This window comes from Cryptotermes secundus, unplaced genomic scaffold, assembly GCF_002891405.2.
Source record: "Cryptotermes secundus unplaced genomic scaffold, Csec_1.0 scaffold721, whole genome shotgun sequence".
Lineage (NCBI taxonomy): Eukaryota > Metazoa > Arthropoda > Insecta > Blattodea > Kalotermitidae > Cryptotermes > Cryptotermes secundus.
Window position 1 is genome coordinate 328,389 of NW_019733845.1, and position 15,448 is coordinate 343,836.

Consider the following 15,448-nt stretch of genomic DNA (forward strand, 5'->3'; position numbering starts at 1 on the left):
GATAAAAATATATTGTGAACGATACTAAATTTCATATTAACATTAACTTCTATCCAATTTTCATTTTGTAAAGCCCGTTGAAAACATACTATGTCTTCTTCATTAATGTCTCTATATGCTCTTACATGAATGCTTTGCCTCTTCATCAGCATGTCTCCAAGCATCAACATTTGCCCATTGTGGTCCGAGAGATCATTTATAGCAGAACAAACCTGGAATTTGTTATAAGCATTCTTGTCTATAAAAAATGATCTATCAATGAGGCAGAAGTAGTACTTATTCTAGTTGGAAACTCAATTATTTGTGTTAAATTATAATAAAGCTTGTAATTGCACTTTTTTACAGTTTTCACTAAGGTAATTTATATTTGTATCACCACAGATTATTGGTTTCAATTTAAGGCTTACTAAATACGAAAGTGTAGAATCTAGCTGCTCAATAAATTGACATGTATCTCCATCAGGCGCTCTATAAATACATAATTTCCTATTATTTTTAGTTATCTATACAGCACAGATTTCGAAAACCCTTTCCATACTTAAATTTTTGAGATCTAGCTCTTGATATGATATATCGTCTTTAATTAAAATACCAACTCCACCGTTTACACATTTTACATGATAATCCTGCTGCCATTTTATATTTTGCCATAGAAAATATGGATAACTCGCTTACACTCGGATGGTGCTCACTAATACTATACATAAAATATCAGGATAATTACATACATCATTTAGAAAAATGTCAAGTTCTTTCTTATTTCTAATGCTTCTTATATTTTGATGATAAATAGCAAGTGAAGTCCGCTGACTACTATTATCCACCTTATTCTTATTATAAATCATTCCCATAAAAAATCCTTATTTCTCATGAGAAATTCTTTCACAAGCCAAATCTATTTTGTCCTGCCTAGCATAGTCTGGATGGCTTTTGTCATATATATCAAGCTGCTACTCAATTAACTGCACAAAAACAAATTTAACGTCTTCGTCAGCCTTTCGTGCCATTTTAAGGAACAAATCACTGAAGCGCGTTATAAAACAGCTGACATTAGGAAACCCCGCGGAAACACAGTTGTGAGAAGACTGGCATGCTCCGTTGCCAGGAATTTAAATTTCTCAGTCTTTCTGCGAGTTGCATTGCCGTTTCCTCAATTTTCTCTGCTTCCTTCAGTACCATGTGTAGAACTCTGCCTGATAACAATTCTCGGAAATTTCCGTTGGGTTGCGGTTGCCAGTTTCCTTGGTGTGCCCTAGCCCAGATGCGTGTAGATCAGGGTTAGCGCTGTATTATCCGTAGTCCCGAGTTGTGTGGTTGTATGATGTACAATAAATCCAATTGTTCAGTCCGAAACCCGTCGATAGTTACACCTAGACGTGAACATTTATTTAGCCCTAAACTTTACTTTGTCATACAGACACTGAATAAATTTTGGAGACAGATCCTTGTAGCAATAAAAGGCTGAATGAAATAATACCGAGGAGTAAATACTGCGTGAATCAGAGTAACAGAAGGGAATAACCGTGAGTCAGTTGCTGAAGTGGCTAATGTGTGATTATTGTTCGCATTCGCATGGTGAAATGGTTGTTGGTAATTGGTTTTCTATATTATTGTCTCGTTGTTAACCTGTTTTCATCCATTTGATTTTGTGGTTTCATAGTTCACGTGATGACAACCGGAGTGACAGCTCAAGCAGCGCAGGCAGTGGTGTCAGTGCCCGAAGTCGGAGCAGTAGCGGTTCCACAGGTTCACGAACGGAAGAAGGTTCTAAGCATGGAAGTGGTGGTACAGTTACGTCCAGGTATATCACCTGTCTCCCTCACAGTTCAAACTGATGCAACTCACTGGTTAAATACGTTGTATTATGGTAAGCCGTCACATTCTGCAAGGCATGTCATTATCACTGAATTAAGTGACATGCACTAAAATTTTATACCTGAAGACAGATAAAAAAAGCTTTTGAAATGCATATCTCATTGTGTCATATCAAAATGATACTTTAATAACATGAAAATCATGTTTTTGTACTTGCACTGATAGAACATTTACAGTACATAATACCTCTGTACTTACAAAGCCTGCTATCTGAAGTGGTGTAGAGTGAAGCAAGTTCCATTCTACTTCTTTACAGAAAATGTGACCTTTTCATAAAAAGCCTGGATGTAATTTTCATATTCAAATCTTCTCCATTCCTGTCCCTGCTTGCACCAAGGGGTAAGGTAGTAGATGAAAAACCTCACTTGTCCCACAGTATGTCATCTTCTATCTAAGTCCATATTTTTCTTGTAATGTCAATCCTGTTTATAGCTTGCACAATCCAACTCAGTCATTATTTGAATTCTAAATCCCTTGCTCACTCATGGAATTAGCCCTTCTTAAAAAGCTGCCAATTGTGCAGCTACTCAAGAACTACCCAGCATTTTATGTAACCTGAAGATTCATTACTGTGTTCACAAGAGTGCTCTACTGTTTCCTATCCTGGGCCAGATCAATCCAGTCCATACAGTCCCATCCTATCACTCTAAGGTCCATTTTAACATGGTCCACCGAACTATGTCTTGGTCTTCCTAGCAGTCTCTTTCCTTCTGGCTCTCCCGCAAATATCCTATATCCAATCATAACATTCATACCAATGCTATCACACCAGTGACCTTTTAGTATTATATATGATATCATATCACTAACGAACTCTACCCTCTTAACCGCTGATATGATTCTCTTATGTATGAAAAAACCTGTACCTAATTCATGATTTTCATTCCCCTTTCCATAGAAATATGTGTAGTCTCCTGCTGGTGCGATACCACCTCTATCCCATCTTACCTCCTGTACTTCCGCTAAATCTAACTCATATTCTAAGATTTCTTCTGCCAATGCCCTGAGTGAACCTGCCCTATACAAACTTCGAACATTCCAAGTGCCAAATCTCATATCCATTTTCTTTAGCTTTAGCTTTTCCCCCACTCTTCCTCTTCACTGATGTCATCTTCTCATAATTCATGTATGCCAACATAACCTTAGAAACTGCCGCTGTCAATGCACCTAATAATGTGGAAGTTTTTGTCACCAGTTTTCCAGCTAAAGGTACACCAAAGATTTGTACTCTTTAAAAACTGTGCAAGTCTCCTATTTTCTGAGTCTTTCACATGGACTTTCAACTCAACACAATCACTAATGCACTGACATGAGTACTACAGAATGTATATAGATGGAAGAACATTCAGTGTTGCCAGCTGAAGTTCTTTCAGCGTATCCAGCACAACATTTCTATTCCTCAGTACCTTGGTGTTTCCATCATTTTGTCCACCCCCTGTATATGGAAGTGCAGTACAGGATTAAGATACTAGGATTCTTTGGTGTGACAGGAAATAAATAAGGTCCAGACCTCTGGAATCCTCTTGTTTATTGTGTGAAAGGAATATATAACAATTTTAATTCATTTTTCAGATTTAGCAGTGGAAGGCCAGCTGCATCTTGGACATCAACACCTGATTTGGGTAACCTGAATGATGATACGAGAGCAGAGATCACCACAGTCAGTCTCACACTCCCAAGAAGGCGACGGGTACCGCCTGTGGACACTGGACAAGGTACTTTAACATTACAGTAAAATCCTCATATCACTACCAATGTGCAAATCAGGCTTTGGGCACAAAACAGAGGAATATCTTAATTTTATTCTGAAATAAATTTGGCTCTGACTATAAGAATAAAATCTTAACTTGAAGAATTTTATGTGTGAATTTCATTACATGAACCTATTTCATCTGCATGATATGGTACACTGCATTACCTGACTACTGTATTATTTAAATGACTTGTAAGATTTGAGGCTTTCACGGCTTTCATTTAAATGACTTGTTCAACAAAGTAATATAACAACTCTTTTATTGACCGTCACAACACAACAAACAGAAAAAATCAAGGTTAGCGCCCAGCTATGGTTTCGCTACATGTTTCAGCCACTAACAGCCATCATCAGGCAAACACATATTAACAAACATATACCATTGAACTGCCATACATTAGATTGGATACAATGTTATTAGTCATTTAAAATACTTTGCGTAAAAATACAATAAGTCAGATTATATAAAAACTAAAAGTTATTGTATAAAACAATATAAAACTTAATTGATATTATACAACATCGAATCAGTCATTGATTTTTTACTTTTCATACGTTTCCATGGACCAATTGGAAGTTCGATATTTCTTTTATATAAGAATGTATAGGAGGCCCATGATGGTGCAAATTAATTAATCTGAAAATGGTACGAAAATAATAGTATTACATTTTGTCATAATTAATAATTGATTTTGATATTGAAGATGTAGTATATAGTATATATTATTACTTACTGTATAGTCGGTGCCTTATCTTACGAAGAATTGTCCGTACTGTATGGAAAGTAAACAACGACTGATTTGGTGATGCAGGATTAAAGTCATTGTAAGGGAGGAAGGGTGGAGGTAAAGATAAGGTGTATGCGGGAGTTAAGGTAGGGGGGGAAGAGGGCATAACTGTATATTGTATTTTGTATGTATCATTTATTACATCGTATATAGGGTTAAACATTTCAGTAAAATTATCATTCAGTTAGTTTTGTTTGCTGATTTCGTAAATGTGAAATCTTTCGTGTTGTATCCAAGGTTCGGCCTTTCTTGCCGATATATAGGACTTCCGATGTTTTGAATATGGTACGACAGACAAAACATTGGAAGTTCTATATATCAGCAAGAAAGGCAGTGGTTTAATAACTACTTTGTTAATTTTTAACATGCTGGCTGCCAGATGACACCACATGCTTTATGATCCTTGTGTCCCTCCTGGGGTAACACACTGAAATCAATTAAAGTAAAGAGATTGCACATGGGCTTTTCACATGGTAATGTATTATAAACTTGGATAAAATGGGAGATCCACAGTGTAGGCCGCACCTGGAAGGAAGTTCTTAAGTGATATGGTGGTGGCCAACATGTTAACCATATATAAGTAGTATAATAGTGCTGTGAGAAACTGAATAGCCCATTTAGTAAAGGGACTGAGTGTAGACTGAAAAACTGGATTTCAATAGTACATAGGTATGGGGAGGAATTTTTCTCTTTACTATGATGCCATGATTGAGTGTGGCGTCCAAACTCTCAGATGTTCAGTGGACTCTCTTTCTTCCAGTGGTCAAGTGACGGCATTGTAAAAGTAAACACATATCTCTGTCTAGAGAGAAGGATAACACATTTATTCCTAGAACTGCAATATTGTGACATGTAAACACACACCACTGTCTGGATCTATAACATTAGGTTCTGATACAATTTACTTTTCTTGTGTTGACACATACAACGAAGAAGGTGAGCTTTAGCTATATTGTATTCATAGATATACCATGGGGATATTTCTAAGTTCCACCCTCCTCATACACACACACACACACCACACACACACACACACACACACACACACATGCGAACACAGAGATATATGCATCATCACAGCCACCAACAGAAGATGCTGAAATACCAGATGTTTAATTATATCTAAGGAGTTGTTCCAGTCTTTGCAAATACACTAAGCTTGGTGGCAAGGGTTGTGGAAACTTCATATGCCTGAGTTTAATGGGGACTTTACTTCTGTATGCCATCAGTTGCTTGTGGACAGGCACAGATTGCGTTTTCTGCAACTTCAACATCCTAATGTCCTAGCATGATGCATATGTGCCACATGCCTCATGTTATGTTAAAATCTTTAAATGTTGTGATCAGTGTACTGTACTGAAGTATTACAGCAAGAAAGTAATTTAAATATAAGAGTACTGAAACTAAATATTATTGTATGTCAATCTGACAGTTAACCTTAACCTCCTGTTCTGACAGTGTTTCTTCTATAAATTTTGAATACCTCATTCTGCAGACTGAACAAAGGCACTCTATTGAAAGTACAGTTATCATTTTACAAGATTAATCTTACAGAATCAATTATACTGTCGACACTACTGTTGCAGTGATGGTACTTGTGAAATTAAACAGTTGTCCTTTTGAAGGCTCCTTTGTACTTAATGTGGCCAACATAGTGAATATAATTTGAAGAGTTAATGATGACCAGCTTCCATTCATAAGATTTTTTCCTTCAGTCAGCTTTCATTATAGACCATTCGTGGATTATGTGGAAGTAATATTAAGCAGAGTGTTATATGACAGCAGATTCTCCAGAACCTACAGTATCAGACTCCTTGACACTACGCACTCAACCAAAATCCTCACCATCAGCAGAAAGTCGAAGGGATAGTATGAGTACTTCTAGCACAACTACAGCCAGCCTTCCTACCACAAAGCAACCTAGGTCATTAAGAAGAAGTACAAGCCAAAGGTATGAAAGTTTTATCACTTTTAAGGGTTATGTTCAAGAAGGATGAGAGGGGTAGAACACATACAGAGAGGTTTTTTAACTTTATTGACCAGTTCAAGGCTCTGTGCTTCACAGCAACAGGTGTGCTGCTTGTCACAAGACACATGCAAATTTTTGTGATGAATCAACATGCCTGATGGTGAATAACATTTTAATTGAAGGGAAGCAATTAACTTGAGGATCTGCTTGACAGCATTATGCTTCACAACGAGCAGGGTGGTTCATGTGTGGGAGTTTGTTTATGATTTATCAGCAGTAGGCAGCAGCTATCAGCTCCATTAGCCATTTGTTCTCAGTTACAGTTAATGGCAGTGTGGTATATTATGGTGCAGTATACTTTAGAGCAACATGTATTTCTATATGACAATCATTCATTCATCAGTAATCTATCAAGACGACAGGTCCACAGTCTCTTCCGAAACAGTTCCTCCACTTGATGCGATCTAGAGCTTTCTCCTTCAAATGAAAATATCCTCTTCTGACCCCAAGGTCATCCAGCATCTTCTTATGTCTTCTTCCTCGTCTTCTGGTCACTTCTATCCACCCCTCTATCTTTCCTTCAGTAACTTCTTTTAGAAGGCAGTTACCGCGTAAGATATGACCAATCCAATTAGCCTCCCCGTTTCTTATTTCATGTAGGATATTCCTCTGCTCACTGACTCTAAATAACACTTCTTCATTTCTCACATAATCGGTCCACCTGATCTTCTCCATCCTTCTCCAACACCACATTTCGAAGCTTTCCAGGTGTTTCTGATCTACTGCCCTAAGTGTCCAAGTTTCAGCCCCATACAAAGCGATGCTCCAAATGTAGCATTTCACTAGTTTCTTTCTCAAATTTAAGTCGAATTTGCTGGTAAAAGGATTCTTCTTGCTAAATGCAGCTTTTGCCATGGCAATCCTAGATTTAATTTCACACGTACACCTTCCATCATCTGTTAACAAGCTACCCAAATATTTAAAACATTTCACATTCTCCAGTTGTTTTTGGTCTATCTTTATTGTAACTGGGGTTGGTTGTCTCGAAATTTTCATTACTTTTGTTTTTTCCACGTTCATTTCCATGCCATAGCACCTTCCAGTTTCGATAAATGAAAGCATAAGCACTGAGTACTTACTGAGTTAGATGACATAAGGGCTGGACTCGAACATACACCTGAAAAATAACTGAAATGTCTAGCTCAAGAAACTGAGCATCAGAGTCTACTGCGAGAACAGCAACACAATTGCTGAAGCTTAGACCTTATATACTGTATCCTATATCCAGCTAGCAGGGCTCAGTGTTGCAGGTGGTTTCTACAGTCTGTCGTTGAAGGTGATATCGACCTGCAATTAATATTCTTTCCCAATGAAACGTGGTTTCACTTGCAGGGATACATAAATATGGAAAATAATCACTAGTATGAGTTCACAAATCCACATCTAATCCACGAAATCCTGCTCCATCCAGTGAAAGTTGGTATCTATGCTCTAAGTGCAAAAAGGATAATTGTACCTGTGTTTTTTAACAGAACAATTAATAATGAAGCACATATGTGTGTAGAGGGACAACTTTTTTAGCATCTCCTGTAATCCTTGAATTGTAACTTTTTTATTCTGAACGTTTTCGGCTGTCAGGCATGCTGATTCATTGGCAGAATTTGTATGCACCTAGCAGTACCCAAGTTGCCATGAAGTGCACAGCCGTGGAACCATTCAAAAAAATAAAAATCCTTGTAGAATTCATGCAGGACAAAAATAAATGTAAAGAGAATTTTAGTTTAGAAATATGAAGGAGAGAGTTCAGGTGTATGAGATATACATAGGTAGTGGGATGATGCTCACTGTCTCGCAACCCAACTTCGACATTTCGTAACACTTTGTTATTACCAAATTGTTAAAAAGAAGAGTTCTTTTACGTTAGAAGAACTGGAGCCAATATATGGAAGGAACACTACCCTCATATGCCATATGAAAAGATTGTTCTCCCTGTAACAGGCATTGGAGGCCCATAGGGTTATGAGATGTCAAGGCTCCCACATTTTCTAGCAAATTGACTCATGGGTGGTGGTGAGGTTCTCAGGCTTATTTGATGCTCACCCTTTACTCCCATGAAGATTCCTGGTACTCGTTTCTGTTAGATGGTGAGTCGATCCCAGGGCCAAAATGCAGCCGGAAGATTAGGTCAATTGAAATATCGAATGTCCTCATTGGGAACTGAACCCATGACCTTCTGGCTGGTAGCATGGTGCCTCAACCAACTAAGTATGTAGCAATGAAACTCAGTGTATGGTTGTTCATCATTTAACATTCATCTTCAATGATTTGAAGTCAGTAATCTCAGTTTCAGATTCCCTCATGTAGTGTTCGAATACACTGCCCTCCCCCAACTAAACCTAACCTGGAGGTTGCATCATATGGTGAAACATCAGCTGAGTCGTTAACTCTCCTACAGATGTCACAAGCAAACAGGAAGAAGACATGGTTTTCAGTATTGGGGCCCAGAAAGATAATTCAAAAAGGAGTATTTAGCATGTCTACAAAGTCCCGTCAGGGTTTTGAAAAATTGTTGAGTGCAAACAAATTGAGCTAGCCACATGTGGTTTGTGGCAGATCATAGTGAAACTCTGGAAGTTTTATGCTGACCTCAGTAGACCTCTATGTGGGCTTCCTTGGTAGGATGGAGAATGTCCAGATGATACTCGAGCTCTTGCTGTGTTCTGTGGAGTATATCTGCTGGAATAGCTGAGGTCGCATTCCTGATACGGGTCTTCAGGTCATCAAGTCCGTTAACTGGTGTTCGGAACACACTGCTCTTGACATGACCCCAGAGGAAAAAATCCAGTAGTGTTATATCTCGTGAACATGGAGGCGAAGACTTTGGACTGTCTTTGCCAATCCATCTTCCTGGAAATGTCCTCTCTAGGAATACAGGTTTTTTCCTGTGGGGTCATGTCAAGAGCAGTGTGTTCCAAACACCAGTTAACGGACTTGATGACCCGAAGACCCGTATCAGGAATGTGATCTCGGCTATTCTAGCAGATATGCTCCTCAGAACATGGCAAGAGCTCGAATATCACCTGGACATTCTCCATGCTACCAAGGGACCCCACATTGAGGTCTACTGAGGTCAGTAAAGAGCTTCCAGAGTTTCACTATGATCTGCCGCAAACTGCATGTGGCTAGTGCAATTTGTCTGTGCACCACAATTGTTCAAAATCTCGACAGGACTTTGTGGACACACTGTGTAATAATTACATCAGAAGAAGTTTCAGATGGTTCTCAGAGAGACTGCTTGTGACACTGCGAACTGACTGAATGGGAGGCATTTGTGATGATGATGATGAATTTTTGATTCCATAGCAGAATGGAATTTCTTTATTCTGTGCATGATTTTGAACTGCTCCATTAATACCCAATATCAAAGAGTTAACTGAAAATGTTTCACATAACAGGAGAACTATGGAACTTGAATGCAGTGTGCATATTTCATTGAATGCAAGATATTCCAAGATAAATCTACATGTAGGAAGAAAAGGTTTCAGAAAGAAATTGCTATAAAGCACAAAATTATCTATGAAAAAATTATATGTTAATTTGACTTGGAAGGTTTGTTATGGCTATTAAATTACAAGTGAATGATCATGTAAGAAATTTTAAGGATGTCACTTTTAGTTAAGTAATAGCTTCTGGATATGAAGAGATGATAGAAACTAGAACATGCTAACTACTGCACATTTCAGTCAAGGTATTAGTTTCATGATTAATTAATCCCTTGTTCTTTTGGTACCATGGACAGCAACACTGGTGCTGGTAGTGACAGTAAGGATGTTAGCAAACTGCGTCGAGTGAGGATACAATCATTAAAAGAAGTGCATTCTGTTGAAGAACCAACAAACCCAGAAGTTGAGTTCATTATTCAGGTGAGCATTATATTATGTGAGGCAGTTCTACTTTTCTATCTTTATTGCTCCCATATCTCTGTTTTATCTTCTGTCTGTACGAGGGGGGTTAAAAGTAAGTTTATGAGGCATATAAGCATATATTTTCAAGTGATTTTATTAAATCTTCAGTGTTGATGAAACTGAAGATTTCACTATTACCAGTTGGTATGAAGATCTCTTTCACTTCTATTGAAACATGTGGAGGCAGCTCTGCATGATTAAGGGGAATGCCTTTTGTAACTGAATGGCAGTTCTGCATTTTCTTCCTGGGAAGTGGTCAGTCTCATAAAAGTGATAATTTGGAATCATGCGATTTGCAATGTGTCTCTGAGAGCAGAGCCACATCTATATGTAAGTCTTGTACCTGTTTACTGAGCTCATAGTGATGCCTCCAAATGCCATTTGCATTAAATGCTGTGACTAAATGTACTAAATTAGTTAAATAATCAGGTAGACTGTTAAATATTTTTATACTCATGCAATGAACCCCTTTCTGCCTCATTGCGAGAAATGATTGTAGGACATGTAAATTTCTTTCGTGTCTTGTCGGTCTCTCATAAATTGAATAATTAAAAGTAAAATATTCCAAGTTATTTATGATAAAAGTCATCAAAGATAAAATATATTGAGAGACCAATGTTAATATATTTAACTTTATAAATGCTGGCCTACATAACTCTCTATGTTTCATCCCCATTATTATTCTAATAGTCTTCTTTTGTAAGAGAAAGATCTTCTTGGCCTCTGACAAATTACCCCAAAAAACTATTCCATATCCCATGAGTGAATGAAAGTATGCATGATATATCATTTTAAGTGTTGTAACATTACTATATGTTTTCACAATTCATATCGGATAACATGCCTTTCCCAATCTGGGTAACAGTGATTCAACCTGTGTCTTCCAATTCAAGCACTTATCAATTTCAATGCCCAAAAATTTAATATGAGTTTCCTCTTGTAATAATTCATCGTTAAATTTTAAATGTACTGGCATATTGTCACGATTGATTGTTTCAAATTTTAACCCTTTAGTTTTCCTCAAGTTTAGGGATAAGCCGTTGTATTTAATATATATTGACAATGATAATAAGAGTTTTTCTGATGTTGATGATAAACAAAAAAACGACAGAAAATAATGTAAATGCATGTTCATGTACTTATACACGTATAGAACATACTACAATTGTGTATGTGCAAAATTCCAAATACAATGATTTATTGCAGGAATACAACTTGCTTATAGTGTGCCACACAAGAACTGTGTTATGAAGGGCGCAATAATGACATGTGTTTGAGTCCAGGAACCTAGAGACATTAAATTTAAGTAGGCACCATGAAGAGTAAAATCAGTTTCTGAAATTTGGTGCAGATTTTTCAGCATGGACACTTTAGTAGGAAATAATTTCACTGTGTAACTTTTAACGATAATTTTCTTTTGTAGGTTAAATCATCTAAAGGAAAACAGTCTTCCAGTAGAAATAAGAATGCCAGTGCCAGTGGTAATACAGTTAACAGCATTAACAATAGTTCACCTGTGAAGAAGAGTTCAGGAACACCAACCTTACCAGGATCCAGTTCATCTGGAAGCAGTGGCAGCAGTGGGACCAGTGAAGAAGATGAAGGTAGTGATGATGATGTGTCAAGTGTGGCAGGAACTGATACAACGGAGACAACCCTAGTTGATCGCAATGAAAATGAATTGCAGGTTTGTGTAACATGTATGTATTATGTGTATGTGAATACATGCCTGTAAGAAATAGGTATAGAATTAAACTGTTGGTTTAAGGTTTGACTCTTCAGTTTCTCATCAATATCACTATGTATTTTTCTTGCTGTTTTTGCCCCAGTGTAGAAAGATAAAGAAGAAAGCTTTTAGCCTTTAAACACCAGAATTTGAAATGGTGGTAGCTTGAGCTGGCCTGAGTTTATTTAAATGCCCATTGCTGCTGTGCATTTAAATGTCCGTTCCTCTTAGGGCTCTTAAATAATTTTAAGCACTGTGTTTGAAAATTCTGTGTCTAATAAAATTGTAATAAATGAATGGAATTAACTTTGTTTTTATCAGCAAAGAACTTAGTGTCGCATATTATAACATAACGTTTTAAACTGTTCAAACAGAGAAGTTATACTCTGTTTTTAATTTTTTTATTGTAATTTTGATGCATACTGTGAAAATAGTTTTCTGCTTTCCACAGAGTAGTTCTGCATTATAAAATCATTCCTGTTTCTAGCACTTGACATATTTTTGCAGTCTCTGGTGACAAAACAGTTTGAATTAATAAAATCGTTTGCTTCTGTCTTGGCAAGTTTGACATCTTTGTTACACTCATCAGATATACAAGTGTTTTGACTAAAGGACAAATAAGTGAAACCATGGCAGTTTAAGAAGGGCTACAGAGAAGATTTTTGTTTCCTACATCAGTGCGAAGCCCTTCCATTGCAGCTACAAGCCCTTTCTCTGATTAGACACAGACACTTGCATTTTGGCTGACATAAAGTGTGCATTTGGTTTTCTCATAGTTCACAGTGAATTCAAATATTGTAGTTTCTTGTCATTATGCAATGGCAATGAAACATTGTTTGGAAGATGATGAAATTAAAAGGTAGCAGAAATGCAAGATATGTGATGTGAGACTGTGCATTTTCGGGTGCTTCAAGGAGTACCACACAAAGGTGAGATTCAGTTACAGGTTGTGGGGGGAGGGGGGGGGGAAGCCTGTATATACATCAAGCAGAAAACGACATGTACTTTTAATTTTACGCTATTTAAATATAAATATGTAGGGTTGTGTGTGTGCTTCTACTGGTGGCATATGCACATGCTTCCTCCTCTAGCGATGTTTAAATGCCTGACCGCACAAATGAGGATGCTTCAGCTATGATGACCATACAATGCACTTTTGAAGTTAAAGGTTAAAATCAAATAAAGGAATCAGTGTTCAGATTGTGGTCTCCTGGGGTGCGATGCCATGGATAGGGTGGTGCATGAAATGATCCAGTATTTGATCTTTTAATGAAACCTTTATTTCAGTTACAGTACTAGAAACTAATATACAAAAAGAAAGGCCATTGCATGGAGATTTATCCTCTGTGAATCAGGTGTTCAGTATGACAACAGTTATGTCTGGGAACTGCTTCAACATGAACTGTGATGTTGTTGATTATATCCTCTTATCTCCTTGCAGGACTGAAAGATCAATGGTCTCAGTTCCATTATTGTTTGCGGCTTCTTTGGAAATATCTTGTTCTTAAGGAATCCCCGAAGAAAGTAGCAACATGGGTTTAAAACATGACTATTTGGGAGCCAGTTTTGTCCACATGCGAAATGATCAGAAAATGAGTTTTAGATAACACACAGGCAGAAAGTCCAAAACAGCATTCACTGTGTGCGTCCTGGTTCCAGCCTGCATAAACCACTGAGTTTGTAATGGCAAACCTGTAGCAGGGTGAGGCATAGAAGTATTGCACAATGCTTAAATAGCACCCGCTGTTCACTGTCTTCACTCTGAGAATGACATCATTTGAATTAAACATCAGTCAGGAGATGATTCATCAAATCCTCCGTTAAGATTTATGTAAGAGGAAGGTCTGCACAAAGTTCATCTCACACAGACTCACAGATGAGCAGAAGCAACGAAGACACATCATGCCAAGACTTCATCCAGACTTTTCAAGACAATCCCAGTTTTCTTGCTTGTACTTTTCTCTTTACTAAGGTGAAAACTACTCTGGAAAGGAAAGAGGTCTCAGGATGTTGAAGACAGGAAAACATGACAGCCAAAGTGAAACTTGTTTCTTTGTAATCCTTTGCTGTTTTCAAAATCTTTTTAAATGTGCAGCATATGTATTAAAGCAGGCTGAGATTACTTAGTATAGAAATAAAACAGTTTTTTATTTCTTCTTTGCACCTATCACAGGAGCAAATTGAAAGCTTGAAGCAGGAACTGGAAACTATGCGAGCCCGATGTGAGCGAGTGGAGAGGGAGAAGAGTGACATATTGCTACGCAGGATAGCAGCCTTGGACACAACACCTAGCAAGACTGCTGCCTCTGAGGTACTACAGTAAGCAGCAACATATTTTACTGGAAATAAGTAACATTTTGCATATTCTTAAATAATATTAAAAACTTCTTAGTACATTCAGGCAAAACATACAGTGAAGTGAAAGATATGTTAACTCTGCCTAAAACCATGCCATGATGTTTTATGGGCATATAGAAGTAAGACTTCATATTTATATCTTGAAGTAAATTAGTCCAGTCAACACCATCCATCCTTTGTTTTCAAGATCCATTCTAATACATCCTCCAGTCTACACCTAGGTCTTCCAAATTTTCTCCTCCTTACAGTTTTCTGACTAAAATATTGTGACATGTTGAGCTATGGATGACGCCCCTCTCCCCCCGCCAGCCGTGATGCGCCGAGCGAAGCCGAAGTGAGCCGAAGTTAGCCGAGTCCTAGCATCCTGGTCGCTATGCAAAGCGAGTCAACAGCGATGACGTCACCAAGGGCAGCACGGGTAAACAGGATTGCGAGAGACGACGGTGGTAACAGCGGTTACTACCGCTACTACTGCTCCGACTATTCTACTGCTACAAAATGGAGATGCAACAAATGATGGAAATGCTTCTCAAGGAAATCAGAGCCAGCCAAGAAAAAACGGAGGCTAAATTAGACGCCATTCAGGCGATGGCATTGGCGAGAATGGACGCCGACTCGAAAGCCTGGCGAGAAGAAATGGCCGCAAAAACCAGGGCTATCCAAGCGGAGACGAAAGCTATCCAAGCAAGGACGGCCGCCATGAGAGACCGAAGGGTGAATGCCAACCACAACGAGACTATGGCCTGCCGAGAGATGGAGGCAAGTCTAGAAGAGGAAAAGCCGGCCACAGTGGACGCGAAACCTGCGGCGGCACGACAAGAAGAGGTCCCCATAGTGATACCGGTCGGAGAGACGATGGCCTGCCTAGTAATGGAGGCACGTCAAGAAGAAGATCCGGACTCAGCGAACAGGAAACCTGAGGCGGCAGAACTACGAGAGGTACCCATAGAAGACGCCGAAGTAATACCGGTCAGAGAACCGAAGAAGAAAAGGCGCAGGGACCGACATCGATGA

General features: G+C 38.3%; 1 protein-coding gene across 3 annotated transcripts in view; it reads left to right on the plus strand.

The window, feature by feature from the left end:
* The window catches only part of LOC111868269 (trichohyalin), a 137,376-nt gene that overhangs the window by 30,075 nt on the left and 91,853 nt on the right, over positions 1-15,448 (plus strand). For all 3 annotated transcript variants that reach the window (XM_033752980.1, XM_033752981.1, XM_033752982.1), the window contains 6 exons: positions 1,661-1,801; positions 3,448-3,590; positions 6,199-6,367; positions 10,185-10,308; positions 11,774-12,037; positions 14,250-14,387. In XM_033752980.1, the coding sequence (XP_033608871.1) occupies positions 1,661-1,801; positions 3,448-3,590; positions 6,199-6,367; positions 10,185-10,308; positions 11,774-12,037; positions 14,250-14,387 (979 nt within the window). The remainder of the gene's footprint in view (positions 1-1,660; positions 1,802-3,447; positions 3,591-6,198; positions 6,368-10,184; positions 10,309-11,773; positions 12,038-14,249; positions 14,388-15,448) is intronic.